Source organism: Thermobia domestica, chromosome 9 (assembly GCF_964235325.1).
Source record: "Thermobia domestica chromosome 9, izTheDome1.hap1.1, whole genome shotgun sequence".
Lineage (NCBI taxonomy): Eukaryota > Metazoa > Arthropoda > Insecta > Zygentoma > Lepismatidae > Thermobia > Thermobia domestica.
The window spans coordinates 217,805,051-217,832,777 of NC_137462.1; the positions used below are offsets into that span (position 1 = coordinate 217,805,051).

At 35.8% G+C, this 27,727-nt stretch overlaps 1 protein-coding gene across 1 annotated transcript in view; it reads right to left on the minus strand.

Moving 5' to 3' along the window:
• Positions 1 to 3,322: 3,322 nt before the first annotated feature.
• Positions 3,323 to 27,727, minus strand: part of LOC145660600 (uncharacterized) — an 80,831-nt gene continuing 56,426 nt past the window's right edge. The window contains exon 4 of the mRNA XM_081725861.1: positions 3,323 to 4,316. Coding sequence (XP_081581987.1) covers positions 3,875 to 4,316 — 442 coding nt within the window. The 3' untranslated portion in view covers positions 3,323 to 3,874. The remainder of the gene's footprint in view (positions 4,317 to 27,727) is intronic.

Sequence of the window (27,727 nt, forward strand, 5' to 3'; positions counted from 1 at the left end):
ATGTACATGTGAAGCACATATACGTCACAGGTCCTATTCAACATCTTTACATGCGCAGGACATGTGCAATGCACACGTACATGTCCTGCACAAGTGATTTACAAGTAGCACATATTCGATTTACATGTAGTGCACAGGTGATTTACATGTAGGACAGCGGTGATTTACACGTAGCATACAGATAATTTACATGTAGACAGAGGTGATTTACACGTAGCACACAGGTGATTTACATGTAGGACAGAGATGATTTACACGCAGTAACCAGGTGATTTACATGTAGAACAGATGATTTACACGTAACATACAGGTGATTTACATGTAGGACAGAGATGATTTACACGTAACACACAGGTGATTTACACGCAGTACCCAGATGATTTACATGTAGGACAGAAGTGATTTGCACGTAGCACATAGGTGATTTACACGCCGTACCAAGGTGATTTACATTTAGGACAGAGATGATTTACACGCAGTACCCAGATGACTTACATGTAGGACACAGGTGATTTCCTCGTAGTGCAGAGGTGGTGTAAAAGCATATTCGAGATGCAACGAAAAAAAGTTTATATATTTGGTGCCTTACGCAGTAACACCATCTATAACACCAAAGACATCACCTTCAAAGTATATCACAAGTAACTAATAATTGCCAGTGAGAATTGTACTTTTGGAGTTCATTATTTGCAACGAGCAAAGCTTTAGGTAGTATCTTTGGCATGTTTGCCAAGTAATAAATAACGCAACATATTCTGCTGTAATCGGTCACGAAAATAATTTTGTAAACCTATGAACTGTCTGACAGTAGTTACATCAGTACAATGCTGCCACCTATTCATCTTGTATCCTAGCTCAGCGGACGTTATGGAGTGTTTACAATCATTCAGCTGTCATTCGTCGAAAAGTCTCTATAACACCGCCTGGAGGAAAAACGACACCTACCAAAAATGGAGGTTACTTTATATTGTTGATGAGAATGAGAGTAAAAGTATACACTTGCACGATATTATGGACGTCTCATACACACGTGCAGTAGTCGTGCAAATGCACATGTGCACATAACGGCTTAAGCACCGGTAATTTAAATTTGCTTCATGCACGCAAATGCACATGTGCACATGCACGGGTTATGTACGGCTCAAGCATGGGTTATGTACGTGCGCTGCATTCACGCAAATGCACATGTGCACATAACGGCTTAAGCACGGGTTACGTACTTGCGCTGTATCCATGCAAATGCACATGTGTACTTAACGGCTTAAGCACGGGTTATAGAAATGTGTGCTTCATCCATGCAAATGCAAATGTTCACATAACGGCTTAGGTACGGGTTCTATACGTGCGCTGCATCCACGCAAATGCACATGTGTACATAACGGCTTAAGCACGGGTTATGTACGTGCACTGCATCCACGCAAATGCACATGTGTATATAATGGCTTAAGCACGGGTTATATAAATGTGTGCTTCATCCATGCAAATGTACATGTGCACATAACGGCTTAAGCACGGGTTACGTACGTGTGCTTCTTCCACGCAAATGCACATGTGCACATACAAGGGTTGTGTGCTTCATCCACGCAAATTCACGTGTACGGCTTATGTATGTATTCATCATCCACACAAATGCACATGTAGGCACGTAGCCAGGATTTCGTGAAGGGGAGGGGGGTCCGTGAAATGAAATACTGTGGTCATCCAACAGGGGCTCGATCATTCTAAACTATTTTGCCGTGGGACGTAAAACTCAAAAAATTCATTTCATTTCATTTCTAAACTATTTTACTGGAACATATATTGCATCGTTCAGCCAGGATTTCGTAACGAGGGGAGGGGGGCGTGACATGGAATTCTGAATGCCCAGGAGCTTGATCAATCTAAACTACTTTACTACCAACATATATTGGTTCGTTAGGACAATAAAATGAGGATATGTTGGTATTTTAATAACAAACTATGAGAAATCTCGAGTAACAATAATAATAATTTAAAGAACGTGCTGAAAAAGATTTTACAATATTTACATCCTTCCTTTGTTCATTCAAATATAACACTTTTCCTTTCATTATGACCCCAACTATTATAAAAAGTACATACCCAATAATGTCTTGTAAAATATTTTACAATATCTGCATTCCCCTCTCTGTTGAATCATATGTTAACAGAACTTTCTTTCCATATAATTTTTTGTTTTTATTATTCCGTCAACTACTGTCTGTTCCAATGGCAGGTTAAAGGAGCAGTAGAAAATTGTTTTTGAAATAACATGTTTGATACTGCAAGGATGCGATGACGAAAATTTATGATAAAAAATGTCCACGTTGTTACACAACGCTACTATACTTTCGGAAGCTTGAAATCTTCCTTGAAATCCCCCTGACTAGTAGTAGAAATTCTGAGAATTTCGTAACTTCTAGAAATTCTGAGAATTCCGTAACTTTTCTAGAAATTTCAAATTCACTGACTCTTCCAGGATATCTCGCTCACCTTGCCACCATGTATTTCAAGTAATACAAATCTCCTCATAAGAAAGAGTAACCAAAAGCTTCCTGATTTTTTAAAATTTTTAACGCGATCCTTCTTTTTCTCATTTCATTTTCATCCTTCCTTATTTTTTTCATTTCTGGTCTCGAAGGGGGGCTCCGGTCCCCCCCCCCTGGCTACCTGCCTGGCACATGTACGGCTTATGCATGGATAGTGCACATGTGTCGTACACGTACGTGTTGTCTGGGACTCTAGCGTATATGCTTTTTCTGTATTCCTTCATTCAATCCAGATTTTGGCTTATTTTTTAATGGATGGCATATGCACAGTCTTTGTCTTACACTTGCCCAAAAGTTTATATTTATATATATATATATATATATATATATATATATATATATATATACACTATGGAACGTAAGCTGTTCTTTGTTTTTCTTCTCCGAAATCTTTCTCCTCGTTAATCTTTTTTCCTTCAGTTTCACTTTCATAATGCTCTAAACCTCTTCGTGATACACTTTTTAATTTTTTTTCTTCTAAGATGTAGTTACTATTCCTTTGCAGAGATATTCTGGAATAAAATTATTTATGGCATAATATAAAAGAATATTGAGAACTGCTTTTTTTCTGTGAAGATATAAATCCACTCTTAAGTATATATTTATATGGGTCAGTTTTCTGTGTCCAAGCCGACTATCATTTTCCTTGATCGTATGTATTTTTGGATATTTGGGATCAACATAATAGTCTACTTCGACAGAACGATCAAGAAAGCTGAAGGTCGGGTTGATCACAGCATATGAAGTGCTAATAATGAGAATAAGAAAACGAAAAATCACAAAATATACAGTTTTATATTCGGTATGGCATAATTTTCATATGAGAAGCGGTACAAAGAAACTCTGAGATGGATTGAAGAGCTATCTGAAATTACAGTTTTAAAAGCTAAATTCACTGGTTTCCACACACATTTTTTTATTGTTCAATATCCTATATGCTTTATTTTAAGTATTTACTTATGCTATTTTTCATAATTAACGCCTCTAAATTGTAATCAACTTAAAACCTTGTATTTAGCTTACCACTAGCCTTACTTCACAATTACGAACTGCGATGTAATAAAATACTTAATCTGCATAGAAATTCTCTAAAGAAAATCTACATAGACATCACATCACGGCACAAAACAGATTCGTATGGACATTTTTCAAATATTTAACTACTTCCCACTCGTTGCGCTAACAATATTTGTTTAACGAGGACAAGCGGTGCGTCACAGATCAGGACGACGTTTAATCAAAATAAGATAACATGAACAGTAACCGCAGTATCATTTAAGTTAATTTATAATAAATATCAGCAACATTGGTCATTATGATGTATTGACCTACGATTTTTCTTCTTTGCAATGTACTTTTGAATGTTTCACCAACTCCGCTTGTGTATCAAAACAGACCGCACACTCGACACAGCTGTACGTTTTCTGTTCCGAGTGACTTTTAATGTGCGTTGTCAACAGAGCTTTATCAGGAAATTCCCCTCCGCACTGATCACATTTAAAACATGTGTGAGTTTGTACATTCTCGTCCATTAGAGGTTTCGTAATAACGTTCTTTCCGTATTGTTTACAAGGTACTTCAGCGACTTCCGGTGTTGATTCATTGGACATCACCTGACTTCGTGTAATGCGTAAGCATGACTTTTTACTTGCATTCTTCGTAAAGTCCTCTGTCTTTACCACTTTCTTTGCGACAATGTTTTTCTGATTATTCACAGACTGAAGATTATTACTAGTTCTCGGCCTCAGACGCTTCACTTCATTTTGGGAACTGGAAATATAAAAGACTCATATTAGGAACTATTTTATCAATTCAAAAATGCGTAAAAAGAAAAATTATAGAGAAATGTCTGTATGAAAACACTACACCTGACACTGCTGCTACGTAATATACTATTGCAGTGACACCAATAACTAAGTATATTTCGTATATATGTGCGTGCATGCCAGGTCATAAGAATATAGATATTAGATGCCCAACATATTTTCACTTTTTTTTCTTTAATTGGTGATTAAAGTGTCCATGTCTATTTAAGTCTACAAAATATTAAGAAACTATGAATGTTAAAGAGGATTAAATTGTGGTACCTGGAAGAGACCCACTCGTATGATATTAGATCTACTACTAATCTACACACCTAGTTACCATTGAGCTGTTAATTCTTCCTTCAGTTGCCAAATAAATTAGGGAATTTTTACTAAACTATTATTGTCAAATAAACAACCGTATACAAAGGAATTTTTAACCATATTACCTTGTCCTTTTCATTGGAGTTTTTTTAATCTATATTTTTTTAAATAAGTAAATTAATATTTGGAACATAGCTGAGATTGTGATTAAGCAAGATATTTCCAACGAAAGTGATAACAACACGTCTCATTATCACATCTATTTTTGCCATACTACCAATTACTTCCCCTAATTCATTAACAGAAGAAAGACTACAGGAGATGATTGGCAAAATAGTTCACATTGGAAAACTATATGGAATGGAAGTCAACATTGAAAATCGAAAGTTATGAGAATATCCCGTGGGAACGTGCCCTTACGGGTCAGAGTAGAACAAAGAGAACTTGAAGGGCTCGATAACTTCAAGTATATGGGAAGTATTTTGACGAGAGACGGTTACTGCACAAAAAATATTCAGATCAAGAATTTCCATAGTCAAAGAAGCATTCAACACGAAAAGATCACTCTTAACTAGCACACTTAATATTGGGCTCGGAAAAAGTTGGTCAAGTGCTATAACGGGTTACAACTAAAAATCTGCACAAAATGTGCGGAGTCATAAAATAAAACCTATTGACACAGTCATCGCTATTCTTTGGTATGTTGATAGTACACTCTTTGTCTAATTCACAATATGTTTGCTTTCTTTCAGATGCGAATTAAGTGGTAGAAAATGGCGTCAAAGGAAGAAGTCCTCCGTGCACGCATTGTAAATTTCCACGAAAAACATCACAAATTGGGGAAATCATACTGTATGAAACACTTTGCTGCTGAAGGTGTGCCAAAAAGAACAATTTATGCGATACTTACATCCGGAACAATAGAAAGAAAAGCAAGAAGTGGTCGAAAGGCAGCAATTATGACGAATAAAAATAAACAAAGACTAAAAAAGATGTTTGACAAGAAAGACAACATTAGTCAGAACGACGCAACAAAAACATTTAGTGTTCACAACAATATATATCTAAAACATTAAAATCAATGGGAATTAAAGCGTGCAAAAAGAAAAAAGCTCCATCTTACACAGACACGAAAATAAAAACTGTGAAATCAAATTGTCGTTGGGTGATCAGAAATTACAAAGGAAAATCGTTTGTTTTGGATGATGAAAGTTACTTTAGCCTTTCTAAATCCTAAATGCCCGGAAATGACATTTATTATTCCTCAGACAAGCAACACACTGCTTCTAATATAAAATATAAAGGCAAGCAGAAATTTGAAGGCAAAGTGATGCTTTATTTAGTTGTATCGGACAAAGCTGTGTCGCAGCCTTATTTCAAGCCTAGTGGGTTAGCAATCAATCAAGATGTGTACGTGAAGCAATGTCTTCAAAAGATCTTAGTTCCCTTTATACGAAAATATCATTCTGACAATAATTTTATTTCCTGGCCTGACAAAGCCAGTTCTCATTATGCGAGAAAGGCTCAGGAGTACCTCATGTCCCAAAACATCCCTTTTGTGCCCAAAACCAATAATCCAACTAACTTGCCCCAGTGCCCTCCAATCGAAGATTTTTTTTGGACAATTGAGTAACAAGGTGTACAAACATAATTGGAAGGCAAAAACTGTTCAGCAGCTTCAAAGAAGAATACGCAAATGTTTAAAAGAAACTGACCCAACTGGCATCCAAACAGCCTGTGCGTCTATTCCAACACGTTTGCGGACTGTAGCTGATCACGGACCATTTGCAATGTATCATTAGCACTTTCTTTTGTGCCTATGTATATACTGTAAGTAAACATTAAAATATAATTTCCATTTGTCGTCTGGTTGCTTTTATCTTACCTCACATTTTGTGCAGATTTTTAGTTGTAACCCGTTATATAGAGTATTGGACTGTATGGTTCAAAGACTTGGGCACTACGGAAGTTAGAGAAGAAATGTTTAGAGAGCTTCGAAATGTGGTGTTGGAGGAAGATGGAGAAGATAAAATGATACAGAGAGAGCAACAAACGAAGATGTTTTAAAACAGATAGGAAAGAAGAGGACGCTTTTAGCCAACATCGTTCGTAGGAAGGCTAATAGGATTGGACACATCTAGTGAAGAAATTGTCTTCTTCATATTGCTATAGAAGGAAAGTGACGAATAGGAAGACGAAGAACACAACTATAGGTCGTCCAGCGTTTGGTCTGTACTGTGGCTGCTTATGGGCTTTTACTTCTGCGTACTTACCCCCTTAAAGAGAACAGATTTCACTACTGTAGTTTATCTTTAAAAATGTTAAATATTTAACGACGATACCAAAAATAATTTTCATAACTTCTCTTTTCCTTATAAAGTATTTAATTAGCTTTTAATAGCTAGTTTTTGTTTTTTAAACTTGAAGGGGGAAGACACGATAAGTGTAATAGCTGCTAGAACGTTGCCGCTCCATTTGTACGTGACTAAACCTGTCTGCTCAAAGATAGCGTTTCCAACTGCCGAAAAATTTCACCGTAGTGTCAACCTACATTCGTGAGCTCATTAGTATTCACTTCCACTGATTTTACGTAGCTAAAAAGAAATAAAAGTACGGCCAGAAAGAACTGAATGAAATCTTTCTGATTTTTGGAAAAAAGTAAAATTTCTTTCCATCTCCTTTTCTTTCTTTTTTTTCTGTCTCAACCAAAGAGAAATATTTTAATCAAAAAGGAAAGAGAGCAGAAAAGGAGATGCGAAGCTTAACGTGAGATTCGAACAACTTGTGTCCGCACCTGGAATCGAACCCGTGACCCTTTGCTTACAAGGCGACAAGCGTAACCACTCATCCACGGGGGACACTGTGAATAAAAAGGCAGTAATAATTTCAGGGGATGATCTGCAAGATGATTTTTCAAGTACGAAATTACCATCTCAGGTAGTTTAGTTTTATTAGGTCATTATTATTATTATTATTATTATTTAACAAAGCTACAGCCATAATCCATATCTTTCCGAAACTATTAACTTGCTTTGTATTAAAAATAAACGCTAAGTATAAAACTTCTTAGGCCTAGCACTGATCCATGAAATTTTTCTCGGTACATCTGAGTTCGATTATTTACATATATTCCTCGTCGGGAAGGAAATTTTTAGCGAGAATTACTGTAGGACACATTTCATATATCTTCTTTCATCTTTCTTGTATTGAAATTTCTTTGGGAGTTAGAAACTGACCGATTTTTGTTGGGTTTTATAATAGTATTGGTTTCAGAAACTACACCAGGAAATAGGGAGACCGTTTGTTGCGGTGGGTAGGACTAATTGCTTACCTACTGTATCATCTATTGTCGCGCTAGATGACTCATCTCAGACTCCAGACAAAATTCTTCTCTGTTGTGTCTGCTAGTGTGCAGTGTGTGGCGGAGTGTAGTCTCTGAGCATTCGGCATTTTATTGATTGTGTTTATTTACGTACTGTGCTGTTCTGGGAACAAAATCGGGTGTGTCTGTGTGTGAATAGGTGTGTGTTAATATATCAAAATGGAAGAAGTTACAGCAGCACCTCTTTTAAGCGTAACAGTGGTCAAGTGTTGAAGAGCAAAGAAAGGGCTATTGTTATGAACGTGTTTAATTACTTAAAGCAGAAAAACCCGGGTAAAAGTATAAGTTGGTTCGCGAGTGAAACAGCTGAAGCCACGAAAACTTCCAGGACAGCTGTTTTCAAAATTCGAAGCGAGTTATAACGTGGACCTTTAGTAACACCGAATAAGAAGCGATTAAGAAAAAAAATTGCAAAGAACAGTCGATTTGTAAAATATAATGAATTTGTTAACAGTGCGATCAGACAAAAGGTCCATAAGTTATTCTTTAGAAATTTGTCACCAACACTCAATTCCGTTCTCAAACAAGTGAATTCAGATCAGGGGCGGATCCAGGACCGACCTCTGGAAGGGGGGCGGTGGGTTGTCATACTGCTCTTTTTAAGAGCTCCAAACTTTGGGATGGGTTTTATTTATCTATAAAAAATAGTTTCCTCTTCTGGGGGGGGGGGGGCAACTGCCCCGATCGCTCCCCTGGATCCGCCCCTGATTCAGATCCCGATTGGCTGAACTTTAAAAGATCCACGTTCCACGTACGTTTAAAAGAGCTTGAATTTGTTTATGAGAAAAGACAAAGTAAGGCCATGCTTATATAGAGAGAGGATATTGTGTCGTTGCGTCACAAATATCTACGGCAAATAAGAAAATTTCGAAACCAAAATAGAAACATAGTATACATGGGCGAATCGTGGGTAAATATTGGGATAGCCGTGGATAAAGAGTGGAAAGACAAAACATATGGAATGAACTGATCCTTTGGAGTGCAATTTATTCAAATGTGATAAGTTGTTTATTATTATTATTATTTATTAATCGTCGTGGTGGTGGATATTTTACTACGTGAGTTGGCAACATCAGCCGGCAGTATAATAGAAGCGCGATCTGTTCTGCATTTGTGTTTAATGTTCAACTTGGCATCGCTGTTCCCATAAGACCAACAGTCCACTCTTCAGTCTGGATAAGCCATAATCGATGATTTAAGAATAGAAGAAAATATTGGGAGTTAAAAAGAAAGCTGAAGATAGAGAAACGTGGAAGAAACATTTTTAGACCCAAACCTAAAATTTAAACTTATTAGTCCCAGAACCTGCCAACAGGCAGAATACTTAATAATAATAATAATAATAATAATAATAATAATAATAATAATAATAATAATAATAATAATAATAATAATAATAATAATAATAATAATAATAATAATAATTTATTGCAATTGTCTTCCTCACCACAAGAGAGGTTTCGTTCAGATCGCCAGAAATTGCCTATGCCTAAAAGTACTGTAAAGCTAGGTAACTGTATTTGTATCTACTTGATTCTTCTTGTGTTCTATGAAGTGCCTATATTTGTGCATAAATTTGAAGTATTACATCTAAGTATATAAACATATGTACTTCTAGCATCATTGTCTCATTGTATGAAGCTCTTTCACTTTCGGTGACGATCCAAATTCCACTCCTGGTGTGATTACATGTAGTTTAGAACCTACGTTAAAGTGAACGTCCATGCTTCATAGCTTTTGTACCGAAGGGTGTTAACCTCAACCAACATTAGAATTAAATAGTACTGTATGTTTTGTAATTCCTAAATGCATCCTGTTCTCTAGAAATGAAATTGTATTATTTAAAGCAGTTCTACGTTTTAATGTAAGAAAGGAATGTTACAAAATTTGCACATGCACGATTGAAAACAACTATGCCGTTAGCTGTTGTTCACTTATTAGCTTGTGCTGAATACTAGTTGACAAAGACTTTCATGAGATAATTCTGAAGATGGGGGGGGGGGGGGGGTCACTTTGGTCTACATTTGGTTGCAGTGGATATAAAGTAACTTAGCACAAGAGAACGATTTTACCTTTGATAACGAGTAGCGTAAGATGATGTTATCTGTGGCGGAAGCTTTATACAAATATCTGGGAATAAATAACCGTCATAAAATTTTTATCATAAAAGAAGATAAGCAACCATCATAACCCATTAAAACTAAAATTGTTAACACTCATTTTACTGATCACTTTAGGTTAGGTTTTCGAAATAAAGACACTAGGAATATAAATAAAAATACTTTTTATTTTTATAATCCTCTCAAACATTCTATTAGCAAGATTGACCCCATACGCAGATGAAATTATTGGAGATTATCAGTGCAGATTTAGACGAAATCGATCAACTATCGACCAAATATTTACCATTCGACAAATACTCGAAAAGAAGTGGGAATACAATACCCCGGCACATCAACTATTTATTGATTTTAGAAAGGCTTACGACTCGGTTAGGAGGGAAACATTATACAACATTCTTACAAAATTAGGAATACCAAAAAGGCTAATTAGATTAATTGAGATGTGTTTAAATGAATCCTAAAGTAAAGTCCGGGTTGGAAACCTCTTGTCCACGAGCTTTCAGTCGAGAATGGCCTAAAACAAGGAGATGAGTTGTCGCCATTATTATTCAATTTTGTTCTGGAATACGATATAAGGAAAATCAAAGATAGCTACCAGGGCCTAAAGCTGAATGGTGTTCACCAGGTTATGGCATATGCTGATGATGTAATTTCAATACGATATGATAGAAGAACAATAGAAAGAAATGCAGGTCTTATTAAATGCTTGCAGGGACATTGGTTTAGAAGTAAATATAGAGAAAACTAAATACATGGAAGTTCGTCGGGATCGTAATGCAGCAAATTATGGATGCGTTAAAATATCGAATAATACTTTTAATAAAGTGGATACTTTCAAATATCTAAGGATCAGTGTTAACGGACGAAAACCATATTTGGGAAGAAATTAAATGTCGACTAAAAGCAAGAAATTTGTGTTATTATTCAGTTCAAAATCTCTTGTTGTCGCGATTCTGTCGAGGAATTTAAAGCTTAAAATATATAAAAGATAATCATTCCTGTTGTTCTGTATGGTTGCGAAACATGGTCGCTTACTCGGAAGGAAGAGCATAGACTGAAAGTATTTGAAAACAAGATCCTGAGACGAATATTCGGACCCAAGAGGAACGGGAATGGGAATGGCGGAAACTTCATAACGAGGAAGTGCATAATCTATAGGGTTTACCAAACATTGTTAGGGTCATCAAGTCTAGGAGGCTCAGGTGGGCAGGATATGTAGCTAGGATCGAAGAAAGTAGAAACGCTTTCGAAGTCTTAACTGGATGACCAATCGGAAAACGACCATTAGGAAGACCTAAGCGCAGATGGGATGACAATATTAAGATGGATCTCGCAGAAATAGGAATACAAAGTAGAAACTGGATTCAGTTGGCTAAGGATAGAAGTCAGTAGAGAGCTTTTGTGAACGCGGCATTGAAACTCCGGGTTTTATAGGCCATAGAGTTAGTTTAGTTAATAAAAAAAATGATATTTTAAATTTTAGAAGCACTTAAATATCACCTAAGTCGGGCTTAAAACTCAAAATAACCAAGGAGTATACATCACTGCCTTCATTATCTAATGTGCTGATGAAGGTAAAGGCATACTGCTGGAACTGTAACACGGATTAGTAATAAAAAGTGTTTCCTTTGGTCAGATTTTATTTCTATTTAAGCTATACGTCGTTCCTTGAGCAGCTTTCAGAATGAAACGCAATCTTATCACGAAAGGAAATACAATCTTTTCAAACAGAGATGGGTTTTGTTTCAGCTCTAATGATTACTCTTTCGAATTGGTTGTTGGTTGGATTAGAGTTTAGAATCCTTTTCAGCACCGAGGCTATATGAGACGTGGAACTATACGAGCTCTCACCAGGAAGTGTTTCTTTCGAAGTTGCAGACTAAAATTTACTTCTTTTAAGTATAAATTATAACTATGCAATAATAATAGGATTCGTAGAAAATAGACACAGGTTTTGTTTTATTCTCGCTTAAATATATATGACCCGCAGTTTTTAAGGGTCTTCTCATGCAATCTAATCATTTTCAATTTCTGAAAAGGTATTTTCTCATTTAACTCATACAGAAAACTCTTCGGAGAAATTAAAATAATGATTTTTCTATGTTTTTAGATTTCCGAAATTGTTATGCTGGCAGAAAAATACCTTAAACTTTTATTTTATTTAATTTTATGAAGTCTTTACGGAAATGAATTAATGAAATATTTTGTGGTGTATCATCCATGTTTTAGTTGATTTTACATCCTTTGTGCTGATGTTCCCGAAATATTATAGCCCTTTTTGGGATTATTACAACTAATTAAACTATAAAAGTAACGTGACTGTTGACAGCAATGCGCTTCTTGTATCCATCTATTGTGGTAATTTGTAGTTTCTTGAATTGAATTGATTTTTACTTCAGCGTCCCTTTCAGCAGCGAGGCTATATGAGACGTGCACCTACTGATTAACGTGGAATCCGAACCAAATGAGCTCCCGCCGGGAATCGATCTCGGGTCTCCCACACCAAAGAATTTGTAGTTTCTGTTATCAATGATGTCATTAAAGGTAATTTATAGCTCTGTTCAATCTGATTTGTCCTCTTGCCTGAGGTATATACAGGGTGTTTCAAGACAACACTGACAACGTTTGGGAAATTATTCCTGACACCAAGATAAGACAAAAAGTATAGACCAAACCTGGGTGCACAAATGCTTCCTTTCGGAGTTATAGGCTGCCGGAAAAAAAAAAATAAATAAAAAGAACTTGAAAGGCCCGTAGCTCCAAAACTATGCGACGTACCGTAGTCGGGTCAAGACTTCACTTAGGAACTAGTATGTACCCTATCCAAATATCCAAGTTTCAGAATCCTGCAGTACTTCCGCAACAACTTTTATGGAGGGACTTCAAATTAAATGTCTGTAGCCAAACTCCCTCTATAAAATTGTTGCGTGAGTACCTTAGGACTTTGAAACATGTATTTTTGGACAGGGCACATAAGAGTTCCTAAGTGAAGTTTTGACCCGAGTACAATATCGCCCATAGTTTTGTAGCTATGGACCTCTAAAGTTAATTTTTTCACATTTTTTCCAAATTATAACTCCGAAAGGAAGCATTTGTGCACCAAGGTCGGTCTATACATTTTGTCTTATCTTGGTGTCAGGAATCACATCGCAAACGTTGTCGGTATTGTTTTGAAACACCATGTATATACCCAAAGGACTACAAAAAAAAGTACCCTATGAGGTCTTTCGTTAGGACACTACATTAGATAAGGACACGAAACTGAGAGATAAGGAAAAATTGAAGAACAAACTTATTCTGTCCCTTTTTTCTCCTCCCTTATCTGATAAAGTGTTCAGCGAACATATTAAAAAAGAAAAAAAACTCTCATTCATATCCCGACACTGGTAACCAGAAGCTGTTTTAAAAAAAGATAAAGAAAGGGAAAAATCAATTTAATTTTTTTTATTTATTTGATGAATACTTACAGTAAAATTTTAAATATCAATGTGTCCTGTGCAATTAAAAAACAATGCCCTTTTCTGATTTTGCCAATTATAGTTTCCTTTCTTGCTTTTTTTTTTTTTTTTTTTTTTTTTTTTTTTAATAATTCGTATTCTAATTTTGCTACATATTTGATGTATTAGTAGACCATAGTATTATCGACAACTCCTCTTAGTGGACATTTTTTCAAGCAATCAATACGAAATCTCGTAAGGTTAATAAATTTTGAACCCAGCTCAACAAGCACCAGGCTGTGGAGGAAAGCACGTGCACACTCAAGAGCCATTTTTACTTGCATCAAGCATTCTATAGAGTAAAAAGCTTACATGCTTGAACACTCCCTCCCACATTCGATTTTTACCTGGAAGTACTTTGTTCTTCGCAACAAACCAATTCGTGTACTAAGTTAGAACTGTACACAGCTGTGTGCTATGTATATATACTTTTGTCTTCATTTTGTCCTAAGACATTCCAAACAGGATGAATGAAATACACATATGAAATTGAGATATTCTGAACTTTGAATGAAATTTTCAATATACGTGTTAAAATGAGTTCGAATGTTCTTGTACTTTGTAAATTGATCTGAAATAAACCGAACTACGTTATCTTTATTCTATATGATACCTGTAGGTCCTTATATATATATATATATATATAAACTTGCACTGCATGGAACCACATAAATATTTTTTTTTTCCAGAAAACAATGAAGACAGCGAAGAGAGGTAAGTTCAAACTTACCTAATTTTAAGTTCAGAGACACTGGTAACTGTAGAGCAAGGTTGCAATTTTACGAAATGTGATAACAGCGGGCCTATTCATGACATTTCATACGCTTATAGACTCCCTTGAAAAAAATGTATCACCGACTTACAACTGATTCCTTCGTAACTTAATTTTAAGTAGTGAATGACAGAGTTTAGTGTAGTAGTAAGGGAATAAAATATTTCGAAATTCTAATCCACACCCTTTGCTCCAAAGGAAACATCTTACCCTTACTCATGATGCTGTGTTGTGCGAATTTTGTATCCGTAGCGACATTATATCGGAAAAGAAAGAAAGAAAAAATAAAACTGTTAAGTGACCATTTCTCTCAACGACTAAGTCTCAAGCAGTTGTCGCTCAATGTGAACTCCGTACATACAGGGTGGATTATTTATCTTGAACGCCCTTGTAACTTTTAAACTAATGGACAAAAATCGCTGAAATTTTGTGCCATACAAATATCAGGAGGGAGGGGAAAAATTCAATTCCAAACTTATCATACAATGTTGCAAACATCCAGAAACAACCACATTTTTAAGGTTCTAAAATATAATAACGCCAAGTGAAACGGATGGGGTAATGCACATCCGAAGTACCTTAATGTCGAATACTACGGTCATCATACAACGAATTTCGAACGAAGTTACAAACAGTGGCGAGGCTTGAGGGGAGACGGTAGACACTGTCTACCTTTTAGAATTTTATATTAATTTTAATTTTTTTCCCTAACTTAAAATTTTCTTTAATTTCTTTTCCGTTTTATTTATTTACGTTGAAACTAGATCCATGTAAGTAGACAGATCAGCCAGTGTCTAGCGAAACCTTGAACATTATCCCTATATTGGATCTGTATTTCTTGCATCAACTTACAGAAGCATAAGAATACCAGTGGCGAGCGAAATGAAGGACCAAGCACTCGCCGTGTAGAATTCTGTAGAAGACGCTCGACTTTCTGCCTATTACAGGATTGCTAGTCTTGTTTATTTTAAGGTATAATTGTAAGTGCCAGAAACACCGCTTCTTTCTTGTTGTTATTGTTTATATCTTAAATCATCTTTCGAACTCACTCTCTATAAAATGTTAAATTGCTATAACGTACCTTTGAAGAATGATTTTTTAAACACATTTTGTCATTTTGTGTCTAATACCGTAGGAAAAAACTACCAGTAAATTCAGATGTTGCATTGGCACCTCTACTACTATTGTGTATATGTGAAGGTGATAAATAAAAGTGAAATTATTACGACGATTTTTTTTTTTCTCCGTGAATGTTTTACATTACACTGTGTTCAAGGGAGAACGCAACAGGGGGCAATAGTTCCCCCTGGATTTGCGAAAGAAGCTCGGCTTTTAGAAATACATACCAACACTCAGTGATTACAGTATTTAATATATACCTGTAGTTAATAAAGTTATGAAATGTCCGTCAATAATAATTGCAGAACGTGAAGTATTATGTGCGTTACAATGTGTATATTCGCAAATTCACGTATGCATCGGTATTTTGACCCTTGAAAAAAATCCTGCTGGCGTTTCTGACTATTATGAAATCTTAACTATATATAAAACTACATGAACTGACATAAAATAAATGGTCACTTCCATTTGACATGGAAAGTTGAAATTTGGCATGATCGTAGCTTTCCGGGATTAACTTACAGAAAAATTGCCAAAAGAGAATATTTTTAATTTTTAAGGGGTTTAAAGGGGGGATGAAGAAATTCCCCATCTTATTTATTTATTTTATATATATATATATATATATATATATATACCTTAAAATCTCATGTTTTAGGTACTTGGAGTTGGTCAGTCCATATATAATCACCGATATTAGAAAAAAATCCCCAGTCGACCATCTGGAATTTTGATGAAATATGACACACAAGTACCTACATCCCTCGTAAGAAAGCCTGTAATTTTTTTATTTTCTGTCTCTGCCAGTTCTTGAGAAATTGACTTAGAAGTGAGGCAGTCTGAATCGTGACTTGCTGAACACACTGATTATTTAAGTTTTCAATGAGCAAGATCTCGGTTACTAATTATGTTATATGAGTCAAACTTTTTCTGCAATAAATATATGCATCGTTGTAATGAAGTAATATGTTGAAAGTGGCATGACCATTTTATGTTCGGATATAAAAAATGTCAAAATCAGTACTTTTTTACATCAAAGTTTATAAAGCTCATTTTTTAACGTGTCACAGATTTCCTAGATAAAACAACAAATGCCTGTGTTTGTGTGCATTAACTCACAGGGTAGTGAACTATATGCACCAGTAATACAGAGCTGTTTACACGTTATTTACAGGATTTATGGGATGTTAAAGCTGATATCATTGTAAGAAAACACATTTTTTGCTTATTTTCAAAGCCTTATTTAACTATGTTGACAGTTGAATATGAGTGTGATATTTTGGGTGAACACTGCTACTCACGTAACAAACAACTTGTGTGAATTTCAAAACCCTGATGTATTTCGTTTTATTATAAATCATCGCCTTTGTCAACAGGTGTCGGTAGTCTTTCAGGTTTAGAACGGATATGGAGAATGGAAGTAATTAGAGCGAGATTCTCAACAGATGGTATTACCTGAGACTGATTTATCACATACTTCTTATACCTCGCCACTAGATGGAATTAGTATATGAATTAGTATAGAAGTAGCATTTTCCGTTTGTGAACCACATCAGAGAAACGAAACCTTGTAATTTAGGTGTTAGGAATGGTGAAAAGTGCCACAAATTATCATTCTGCAGGAAAGCAGAATTGAAGAAACTGAAAGATATTGAAGAGACAATGTATGTTACATTACTTTGTCAATTGTGGAAGGAAGGAGGCTGTGCAAGATTATCTAATAAACCGTTTTGATGATAACTTACTTGAAGGTGGTGACTATGTCAAATTTAAAAACTGGGTTCACACAGACCGGTTGACATTACAAACCCTACAGCTTTCGGTGAATGCGTTTTGTGACACATTAGCTCAGGGAATTGATAGTCTTAGAGAGCACTATTACATAGCCAAGGCTCTAGCTGCATACCTGAGGAACAAAAACTTCACTTCAGGAAGCAGAGCTAATTGTTTTACTGGACTTTGGCGAAAATTATACGTTCGTTATACGGGTCGAGGTTCAGAGTGCCATTGGAGAAATCCCAGGCAACTGTGTATCCTTTCATGGTGTACCGTAATGATAATTAAACCCTGCAATGTATCAATTTCTGTTGCATATCAGACAGTTTGCAGCATAATGATACTACTGCCTGTATATTCCTAAGGCATTTCATGACACACCTGACACAAATCCTTCAAGATAGGCAGATTGATAAGATAATTTACTTCAGTGATGGTGCTGGATCACAATATAAAAATTATAAGAACATTTACAATCTATATCAGCATGAAACTGTCTTCGGAATTAAAGCAGAATGGCACTATTTTGTAATATCCCACGGCAAAAGCCCATGTGATGGTGTAGGAAAACTACACAAAGATTGACAGCCAGAGCCAGTCTTCAGTCACCTACAAGACCAATTGTTACTGCACAGGGGATGTACGAATAGGCTTACAGCAACATTAAAGGTATACTCTATTTTTATGTGTCTGCTGAAGATATCTCGAGGAAGAGTGAATGCTTAGAAAAGACATGCAAACTTGAAGATCATTCCTGGAACTCGCTCTCACCATGCATTTATACCAACTGAGGCAAACACAGTCCTCATGAAGATAATTTCTGCAGACGAGTTTGATACCACAGTGTATCTGGTGGAAGCAAGAGAAGAATGGCAACATAAGCTTCATAGTGATGTGTACGTTGCATGCATGTATGACAGTAGGTGGTACGTTTGTATGATCAACGAAGTGTCATGTGAAAATAAAGAAATACGTTTGAATTTCATGGTATCACCCGAGTCCTCAGTGCTGACATGGACACTGCGGAAAGATGAAGTTTGGATACCATTTCATGATGTTATCTATACCTAGAAGTACCTTTATTACAAGGCAGCAGTGGACGAACATACAGACTGGATTATAATAGTTACCAAAAAGTACTAGTAGGGGCCACGGTGGTTCATTGGTAGAGCATTCACTTCTGGTGCTTGGGGTCCCGGGTTCGATCCCAGCCCCCGCCAAGTGAATTTTGTGGTGGACAAACACCGTGTGCATGCGTTTTCTCGGGATTCTCTCGTTTCCTCCCACTTTCTTCATTCCACAACTTCATTCATTACTCATCATCACCGTCTCCTTTAGCCTAACCGGCATAATCGTGGGACGTAAAACTCAAAGATTTCATTTCATTTTTTAAAAAAGTACTAGCATGTCTTAAAAAGTAAAGAAAGGTATGTTTTTTGCAAAGGGTTAGTTCATATATGTTTCCACAATTTCAAATCATTTATGTTTCACAACATGCACGTATTATTTGCTTACGTAATCTGTTTAACAGGTTTAGTATGTTCCTTTTCACATTGCATGCCCTTTCTTTACTTATTTGAACACTCAATTTCTTATACTATCAGCTCTGGTGCATGGGGTCTCGGGTTCAAACCTTACTCCCGCCAAGTGAACTTAGTGGTGGACAAACACCGTGTGTGTGGCTTTTCTCGGGGTTCTCCTGTTTCCTTCCACTTTCTTCATTCCACCGTTTCATTCATCGCTCATCATCACCGTCTCCTTTAGCTTAACCGGCATAACCGTGGGACGAAAAACTTAAAGATTTCATTTCATTTTCTTTAATTTCTTATACTAATACAACTGTAATTTTGACCCACAGAACTCTACTTTTTGTAACAATTAATTTCTTTCTATGGCAGGTTGTTTCTTCTTACAGTCTTACAATATATGTTTTCAAGTGCACAATCATTGTAAATGATTGCACCTGGCGCACACGTACGTCTTTACTTCCATTCCTCATATTCGTTCTAAACCTGAGACTACGAACACCTGTTGACAAAGGCGATGATTTATAATAAAACGAAATACATCAGGGTTTTGAAATTCACACAAGTTGTTTGTTACATAAGTAGCAATGTTCTCCCAAAATATCTCACTCATATTCAACTGTCAACATAGTTAAATAGGGCTTTGAAAATAAGCAAAAAATGTGTTTTCTTACAATGATATCAACTTTAACATCCCATAAATCCTGTAAATAACGTGTAAACAGCTCTGTATTACTGGTGCATATAGTTCACTACCCTGTGAGTTAATGTACACAAACACAGGCATTTGTTGTTTTATCTAGGAAATCTGTGACACGTTAAAAAATGAGCTTTATAAACTTTGATGTAAAAAAAGTGCTGACTTTAACATTTTATATATCCGAACATAAAATGGTCATGCCACTTTCAACATATTACTTTATTACAACGATGTATATATTTATTGCAGAAAAAGTTTGACTCATATAACATAATTAGTAACCGAGATCTTGTTCATTGAAAACTTAAATAATCAGTGTGTTCAGCAAGTCACGATTCAGACTGCCTCACTTCTAAGTCAATTTCTCAAGAACTGGTAGAGACAGAAAATAAAAAAAAATTGCAAGCTTTCTTACGAGGGATGTAGGTTCCTGTGTGTCAAATTTCATCAAAATCCCAGATGGTCGACTGGGGAGTGTTCGACGATTTATAATGGAATAACCCAGTTGGAATAAAACTTGAAATTCGGTATACTTGTACGTTTTCGTTAGCGTTAACCAAGTAAATCACCAAAAATTAAAATTTCCATCTTTAGAGTGGATTTATGCGCAATTGAAAAATCTTTCCAATGTTATTTATATGGGACACGTTTTACACCCCAAAATTACTGGGCCCTTCCTGTACGGCTCCGATGATTAAATTTAGCATGATTGAAGCTTTTCAAAACTAACCTACAGGAAAATTGCCAAAAGTGAATACTTTTAATTTTTACGAGGTCTAAGGTTCCTAAGGTTTACGACTCGGTTAAGAAAGAAGCATTGTACAACGTTCTTACAGAACTTGAAATACTGAGAAAGTTATAAGACTAATTAAAATGTGATTAAATGAGTCCCAAAGTAAGGTCCGGGTAGGAAAATTTTTGTCCGTGCTTTCACGTCAAGAATAGCCTGAAACAAGGAGATGCGTTGTCGCCATTATTATTCAACTTTAATAATATGTCCTGGAATACGATATAAGGGAAATCAAAGATAGCAACCAGGGCCTAGAGTTGAACGTTGTTCACCAGGTTATGGCGTATGTTGATGATACGAGAACAATAGAAAGAAATGCAGAGGTCTTATTAAACGCTTGCAGGGACATGGGTTTTGAACTAAATGCAGAGATAACTAAATACATGCAAGTGCGTCGGAACTGTAATAGCACATTATGGATGCGTTAAAGTATTAAATAATACTTTTGATAAAGTGGATACTTTAAAATATCTAGGATCAATATTAACACACAAAAATCATATCCATGAAGAAATTACATGTCGACTAAAAGCAGGGAATTCGTGTTACTACTCAGTTCAAAATCTCTTGTCGTCGCGAATTCTGTCGAGGAATTTGAAGCTTCAAATATATAAAACGATAATCATGTCTATTATTCTGTATGACTTCGAAACATGGTCGCTTACTCTGAGGGAAGAACGTAGACTGAAAGTATTTGAGAACAAGATCCTGAGATGAATATTCGGACCCAAGAGAAACGGGAATGGGGAATGGCGGAAACTTCATAACGAAGAACTACATAATTTATACGGTTTACCCAACATTGTTAGGGTCATTAAGTCTAGGAGGCTTAGGAGGGTAGATCATGTGGTTAGGATGGAAGAAAGCAGAAACGCTTTCAAACTCCTGACTGGAAGATCAATCGGAAAACGACAACTAGGAAGACCAAGGCGCAAATGGGACGACAATATTAAGATGGATCTCGCAGAAATAGGAATACAAAGTAGAAACTGGATTCAGTTGGCTAAGGATAGAAGTCAGTAGAGAGCTTTTGTGAACGCGGCATTGAACCTCCGGGTTCCATAGGTCATAGAGTTAGTTCAGTTTTATAGCTCTAAAACTGTCTCTTTCATACGTTTGTTCTGAATGTCTTTGAAGAGCCTGAATAAATAAATAAATAATAATAATAATAATAAACTGTTACAAAAAATTCACAAAGCTTCATAAACGCCTTTATTTGCATTCTTTCCCTTCTTCAAAGACTGCATATCACATCAAGCTAAGAAGATGCTTCCTCTGTAATCTATGGAGAGTATCAATCATAGCAGTAGGTTTTGTGCTTCCCGAAGTCTGTAATGCGGGTGCAGAGTTCTAGAAACTCTGACAGAAATGAGTGTTATTCAATGATTAATTTCATTTTGTTTCCCAGTAATTACTAGCAAATGTTCCAAGAGCGTCATTTGGGCAGGACAGAAGGATGTAATTCCTTCCCTTAAGTGTGATGACATGTATATCATCACATGTATATCGCTTGATCACATGTATATCAAAATATTGATATAAAAAGCGAAACTCTTATGTCCGCGGAGAATCCCCCCCCCCAAAAAAAAAATCTAAAATGACGCTACTTTTAGCAACAAACCTATAAAATTATGATAGCACATTGCTAGAGCGCTTACATTTTGTTTCAAGAGTCGAAGGTTTGATCACAAGCCATGTGCGTTCATAGTGTACGATACTGAGACAGAGAGAGAGATTCAAATATGCAGACAGAGGGGGATGATTTACATATGCAAGTTTAGAATTGGGGAAAAATAATCGGACAGCATCCATATTATGACGAAATTTGTGATTTTGTGAGACAGAAGGAAAGTTTCCAAAGTGCAATGATCACATCAGGCAGTTGTCGAATTAAGGTTGAGGACTCTTTTTAGAGCATCAGATGATTGCAAAGGGAGAGAAAGAACTTAAGATCTGCAGAATTAAGAATTTAAAAAAACTTCAGTTTTCAAGACGGGTTTCGAACCACGAATCTTTTAGCTATCGAATCATGAACCTATCCATTCAGCCACGAAGAACTCTACGCACTCATTCATATACTTTTCCTTTAGCTGCATGAACTTTCTCTTGTTCAGGAACACTTTTTAAGGCAGTAAATCTTTGTTGCTACTGTGTTAATTGAGTTATATTTGACAGAATCGTCTGATAAAGTAGTGCCAAATACTCAGACATAAATCATTTTTTGCAAAGCTCTAGTGGAAAATGAAACAAATCGTCGTAAACATGTTAGACTTCTCAAAAGAACAAGTTAAAAAAATAGCACTGAAAACGCGCATAAAAACGTCACTTGGATGCGAACATATAACTCTGAAAAATATCACGTTTACGCCATTAGGTTTTACATGAATGTTGCCTCTCCACGTTGTCCACTATGAATGCATGGCTTGGGATCAAATCTTCGACTCTTGAAACTAATGTAAGCGGTCTAGCAATGTGCTATCACACCTAGGTTTGTCGGTAAAACAGCATCATTTTAGAATTTTTTCGGGACAGGGAGGGGGGGGGGGATTCTTCGCCGACGTAATAGTTTCACTTTTTATATCCGTATTTTACTGCACATTTGATCAAATAATATGTTTATCACACTCAAGGGAGGGGGAATTACACTCTCCTGTCCTGCCCAAATGATGCCCTAAGAACATTTGCTTGTAATTATTGGGAAAAAAGATGAAATTAATCATTGAATAACACTCATTTCTGTCAGTAGTTTTTAGAGCTCTGGCCCGCATTACGAACTTTGGGAAGCACAAAACCTACTGCCGTGATTGATAATTTCCATAAATTCCAGAAGGAGCATCTTCCTAGCTTCATGTGATATATAGTCTTTGAAGAAGGAAAAGAATGCACATAAAAACGTTTATGAAATTATGAGAACATTTTATGACATTTTTTCATTCAGGCTCTACAGACACTTCAGAACAAACGAATGAAAGAGACAGATTTAGAGCTATAAAGCTTGTAAACATAGTACCTGTTTTTCGCCTGAATGGAAAGAGTATATTACGTCACACAGACTGCTTTAGACAAGGAGAGGAATAAGAGGAGTTGGATTGAATACCAGGATCAATTAGTCGATCAAGATGTGTGTTTCTGAATGCATAATCAAACGGCCCAAGTGTTTGTTCGTAATTTGGACTTCAACTTTTTGTAATATTTTTAATGCCGCGAACTGTACTATACATTTTCCACTTCCTTAAAGATCCTATGAGAGAAAGCCAAGATGAAAATCCATGTCCAAATGTATTATTAGTTGACATTCCTTAAAGGCAGTATTTGTAGCAAAATCAATATCAGCGTTTTCCACAGATTTTCTTAAATATCCAATTCAATTCGTATACATGAGCTCGAAAAAATTGAAGTTTATGGTTTTGAGACACGGTCATTTGTATGTGCATTTTACCTTTTGTGTGATTTGTTACCGCTGGCCGTCTCAAGTTATTCAACGAAAAGATGCTCCGGCAAATGTTGCAGACGGCAGAATTTGTTACCTGGTACTTTTTGAATCCATGATGAGGAATTATCTAACGACCACGAAGGATTGAACGTGGCCTTCGAATACTTGAAATTGACATGCTTCTTATATGGACAGGAACATTGGAGAGAGCAAACATCAAACACCACAAGTACATCTCTTCACTTAAGATTTTATTTGCCTCTGCAACTTGAATATCCACGCTAAACCAGTAGTAATAATGTTACCTAGGTATAAAATGCGCAATAAATTTATCAGAAAACTGTTACTATCATTCTCCCCGTTTCCTGCTTCTCGACTGTCTTTCTATACAACAATATGCTGTCGTAAATAAAAGCCTGTCGTTGACGATTGTATAAAAATCTCTGTATTCCCACGTACGCTCCCTCACTCCGCTGCATCAAATCAACTTGCATTTGGTACTTCTTGTCCATTTTCGAACACAGCAAGTTTTTGAGTTTAAGCATTGTTAAGTTTCTTAGATAAGAAATAAAAATGCTGAACTAAAACACACAAACAATGAAACATGATCGCGCTCTTAATACATGACAATAAAGCGTATACACTCATTTTTAGGTTGCTATTTATTCATCCAGAATTTCTTGTAATAATGTTTTTACTACTTTGTATTACCTACTAGCTTCGCACATTTGAGTCTCTACAAAATTCGTTTTTAGCAACGAATACTATTGCGGAAGTAAACTAAATTTCCACGCCAGAAAGCGAACAAAAAACCGCTTATTCCTAAGAAAAATAAAATATTGTCCCGGAACATTATTTACACGGGAGAAACAAGTCAATCATTGCTAATTCGTAGTTTCACAACTGCCGAAGGCGCTGTTGGATATGAAAGTGGATATATCGGGTGGAAATTCCTATAAATTTTGATAATAATTAGAAAGGAGAAAAGAAAGACGTTGTTGTTTATACGACATATGAATATTCTGTGAGTTACAAAATAAATGGCTGATGGACATAAGCCTAGCACATCAGTACCGAATTGCTAATGTCAGAATAATGTGGTAATTTATTAATGTGACGGTACCTAATATAATGTAATTGAGTGAGGTACAGTTTGTTTTCAGTACGATCTGAACTGGAAGTACGGGAACAAATGAGTTACAGTATAAAAGGGTAATCATCTGTTTATGTAGCATCAGATGTAACTAGTTAATAAAGTAATATCCTGCAGTTCTAGTGAAGTTCTGGTAGCTTTACGGTAAAATTGAAAATAATTCTACATAACCTAGCACTTAATCTAACGCTAGTTGTAACAATTAGATCTTGATCTTAAATACTACAGGCGTCTTACGGTCATTGACAGAGGAAAGCTCCTTGCTTATCATTTACACTTCACATTAAAACTTTAAAATTCCACAAACGAAATGGTATTTACTGTGTTAATAATTTAAGAAAGAGTCGAATGCAAATAGAGGAAGAAACGGAAAAACCTCGAGAAAACCCGCCTACTTGATGTTTATTTACTATAAAACCCATATTGTGGACCATGATTTGAATGCAAGAGGCCAGAAGTGAATGCTCTGCCGACTACGTCACCGAATTTGTGTTTAAGTTAGTATCAACATGCAAAAGTGTTTCAAAGGCGCACATCTGAAACATAATTGATCCTTTGGATCAGTTTCCTACATTCAATGTAACACATAATAATGAACAGTCAGCAAGAAAGAGTATATTTGCATCCCTAGTTCCAAAGCGCAAGGAACAACAAAATATAAAATAACGTATGAACATGTCAACATTACAACATGGATTGCACATCATGCAACTTGGCTTCTTCCACAGTACACTGAAATCAAATGAATATTATTTTACAACAACGTGAATCGCAAATTCTAATCGTCTCCTTTTCTTTCTTTCATTTCACTGCGAATTGCTCAATACAGAAATCCAGTCTGTGTTACATATTTTTGGGGAAAGGTGCCAACACATGTGTCCCTATAGTTGCACACATCCTCCAATCTTTAGAGCAGTTCTTGTGCCCTCCTCTAAAAGCTGCATTCCAATTACAAAATATTTTTTGCATGTTTTTTCTGAAAGAATCTTGTTTCATAAAACTTTGAATATTTTGTATTGGCATTGAAAAAGCATATAAAAATTTGGCTAAAAGAATGATTGAAGATAGAGAATGAAATTTTATCTGAACTCATGTATCATAAGTTATTCGCAAACTGCTGCATCATTTTTAATGTCACAATAATTTTAAAATGAGAAGAAACAATATTTTTCTAACTTATGTGACGCATTATTAGATATGTATTAGCATAAATTATTAGAGATGTACAGCTATTGGTGAAGGATTATTAAATCTGTGGCTACAAATATATAACAATTAATAAATATTGCATTATAAGCACACAATAGTAGGCGTATTTTGATATCTGTAGACGTATCTCATATTTAACGATTACGAGTCTGATTAAATTAGTCCAGCTATCCACTGAGTGCAAACCCAACGCATACGCTGATGTGCAACCTTATGAGTAATTTTCGTTAACTCATGTGCACTTCTGAAATAAAAGTCTGCAAATTAAAATGCATTATAATGAAAACACAGAGGCTCAAACACGAGTAACTGTATTCAAAAACCCTTTTAGTGGAAAAAACATAAGTTTCTAAGTGGAAAGCTGCCAATTAAATTGATTGATTGATTATTAAATATTTAATGGGGACGTCAGCAGCTGGGCTATTTGTTTTCAGCTCAAGGTCAATAGCCGACACATTCTGTGGACTGAAGATTGAAAATAAAATTTCCAAAAAAAGGGAAGTTCAAGTAAAATCCTGACAAAAATAAGACATTAAAACAAAATAAAATTCAAACTGAACGTGAAAATGCTAAAAGAATAAATAGCAAAATAAAGAGATATAACTAGAAAATAAAGCAAGTTTTTAAAAGGCAAAATAGTGACATATGACAGAAAAAAATCTAAAAATAAATCCTCAAAGCTCGTTAACTATTCCAATATCATGAATAAAAGTGAGAATACGGTCACTGGGGACCGCATTACCTAAAACCAGATTCAGATTTTTTAGTAGCCTTAAACGTTCTCTGAGGTTTGATTATTCAGCACATTCTACTCAGTAGCATAATACAATCCTTACAATACGGACGGTTAGCGCCGCGTACTAAATAGCAATGAGTCAGATACGCAAGCGTATCAGAATCACTTCATCTCGGCGACTAGTCACATACGATGTCTGCCAATTGCGAGAAATAGGCATTACTGAGTAAAGCTTATTTTCGTTGATCTGATTTCAATCTGCTTGCCAGTGGGAGCACATCCGTTGGATGAAACAGCTACAGATATCAGAGCGCGGAAGAGAGTGCTTCAAGTGCAACCTCTCTCAATAGCAATTAAAAAAAAAAAAAAAAAAAAAAAGCAAGCACTCAATCACATCTAAAGTAGTCTTAAAATTTTCATTTTTAAATATTTATTCTTAGCAAATCGAAATTCCCTGACTCTTACTCGTTAGCAGAATTACATAAGTTTTTCCCGATTTCTCAAATTCCCTGAAATTTCTCTGTTTTTCAAGTTTGTCGCCACCCTGTGAACAGTGCCGCGAAAAGAGTTAAAGATTTAAAGATCGTCTTCACGACATAAAGTCGCGGCCACTGTTAAGCGACCCTTACCCATACCCTTCGTAAGAAACAGCTCCTTCCACAAGCATGACCACAAGTGACCACAAAAGTGTTTTCTGCACGTGCTGAGGGACAAGGTTGTCACATTTTTTTCTTGAAAATGTCTGGACACCATATCTTCTTTCTTCTAGAGAGAGCCATTGAGAAAACCGTAGTAGAAACGTATTGACTCGTGAATTGTGTAATAAAAAATGATCT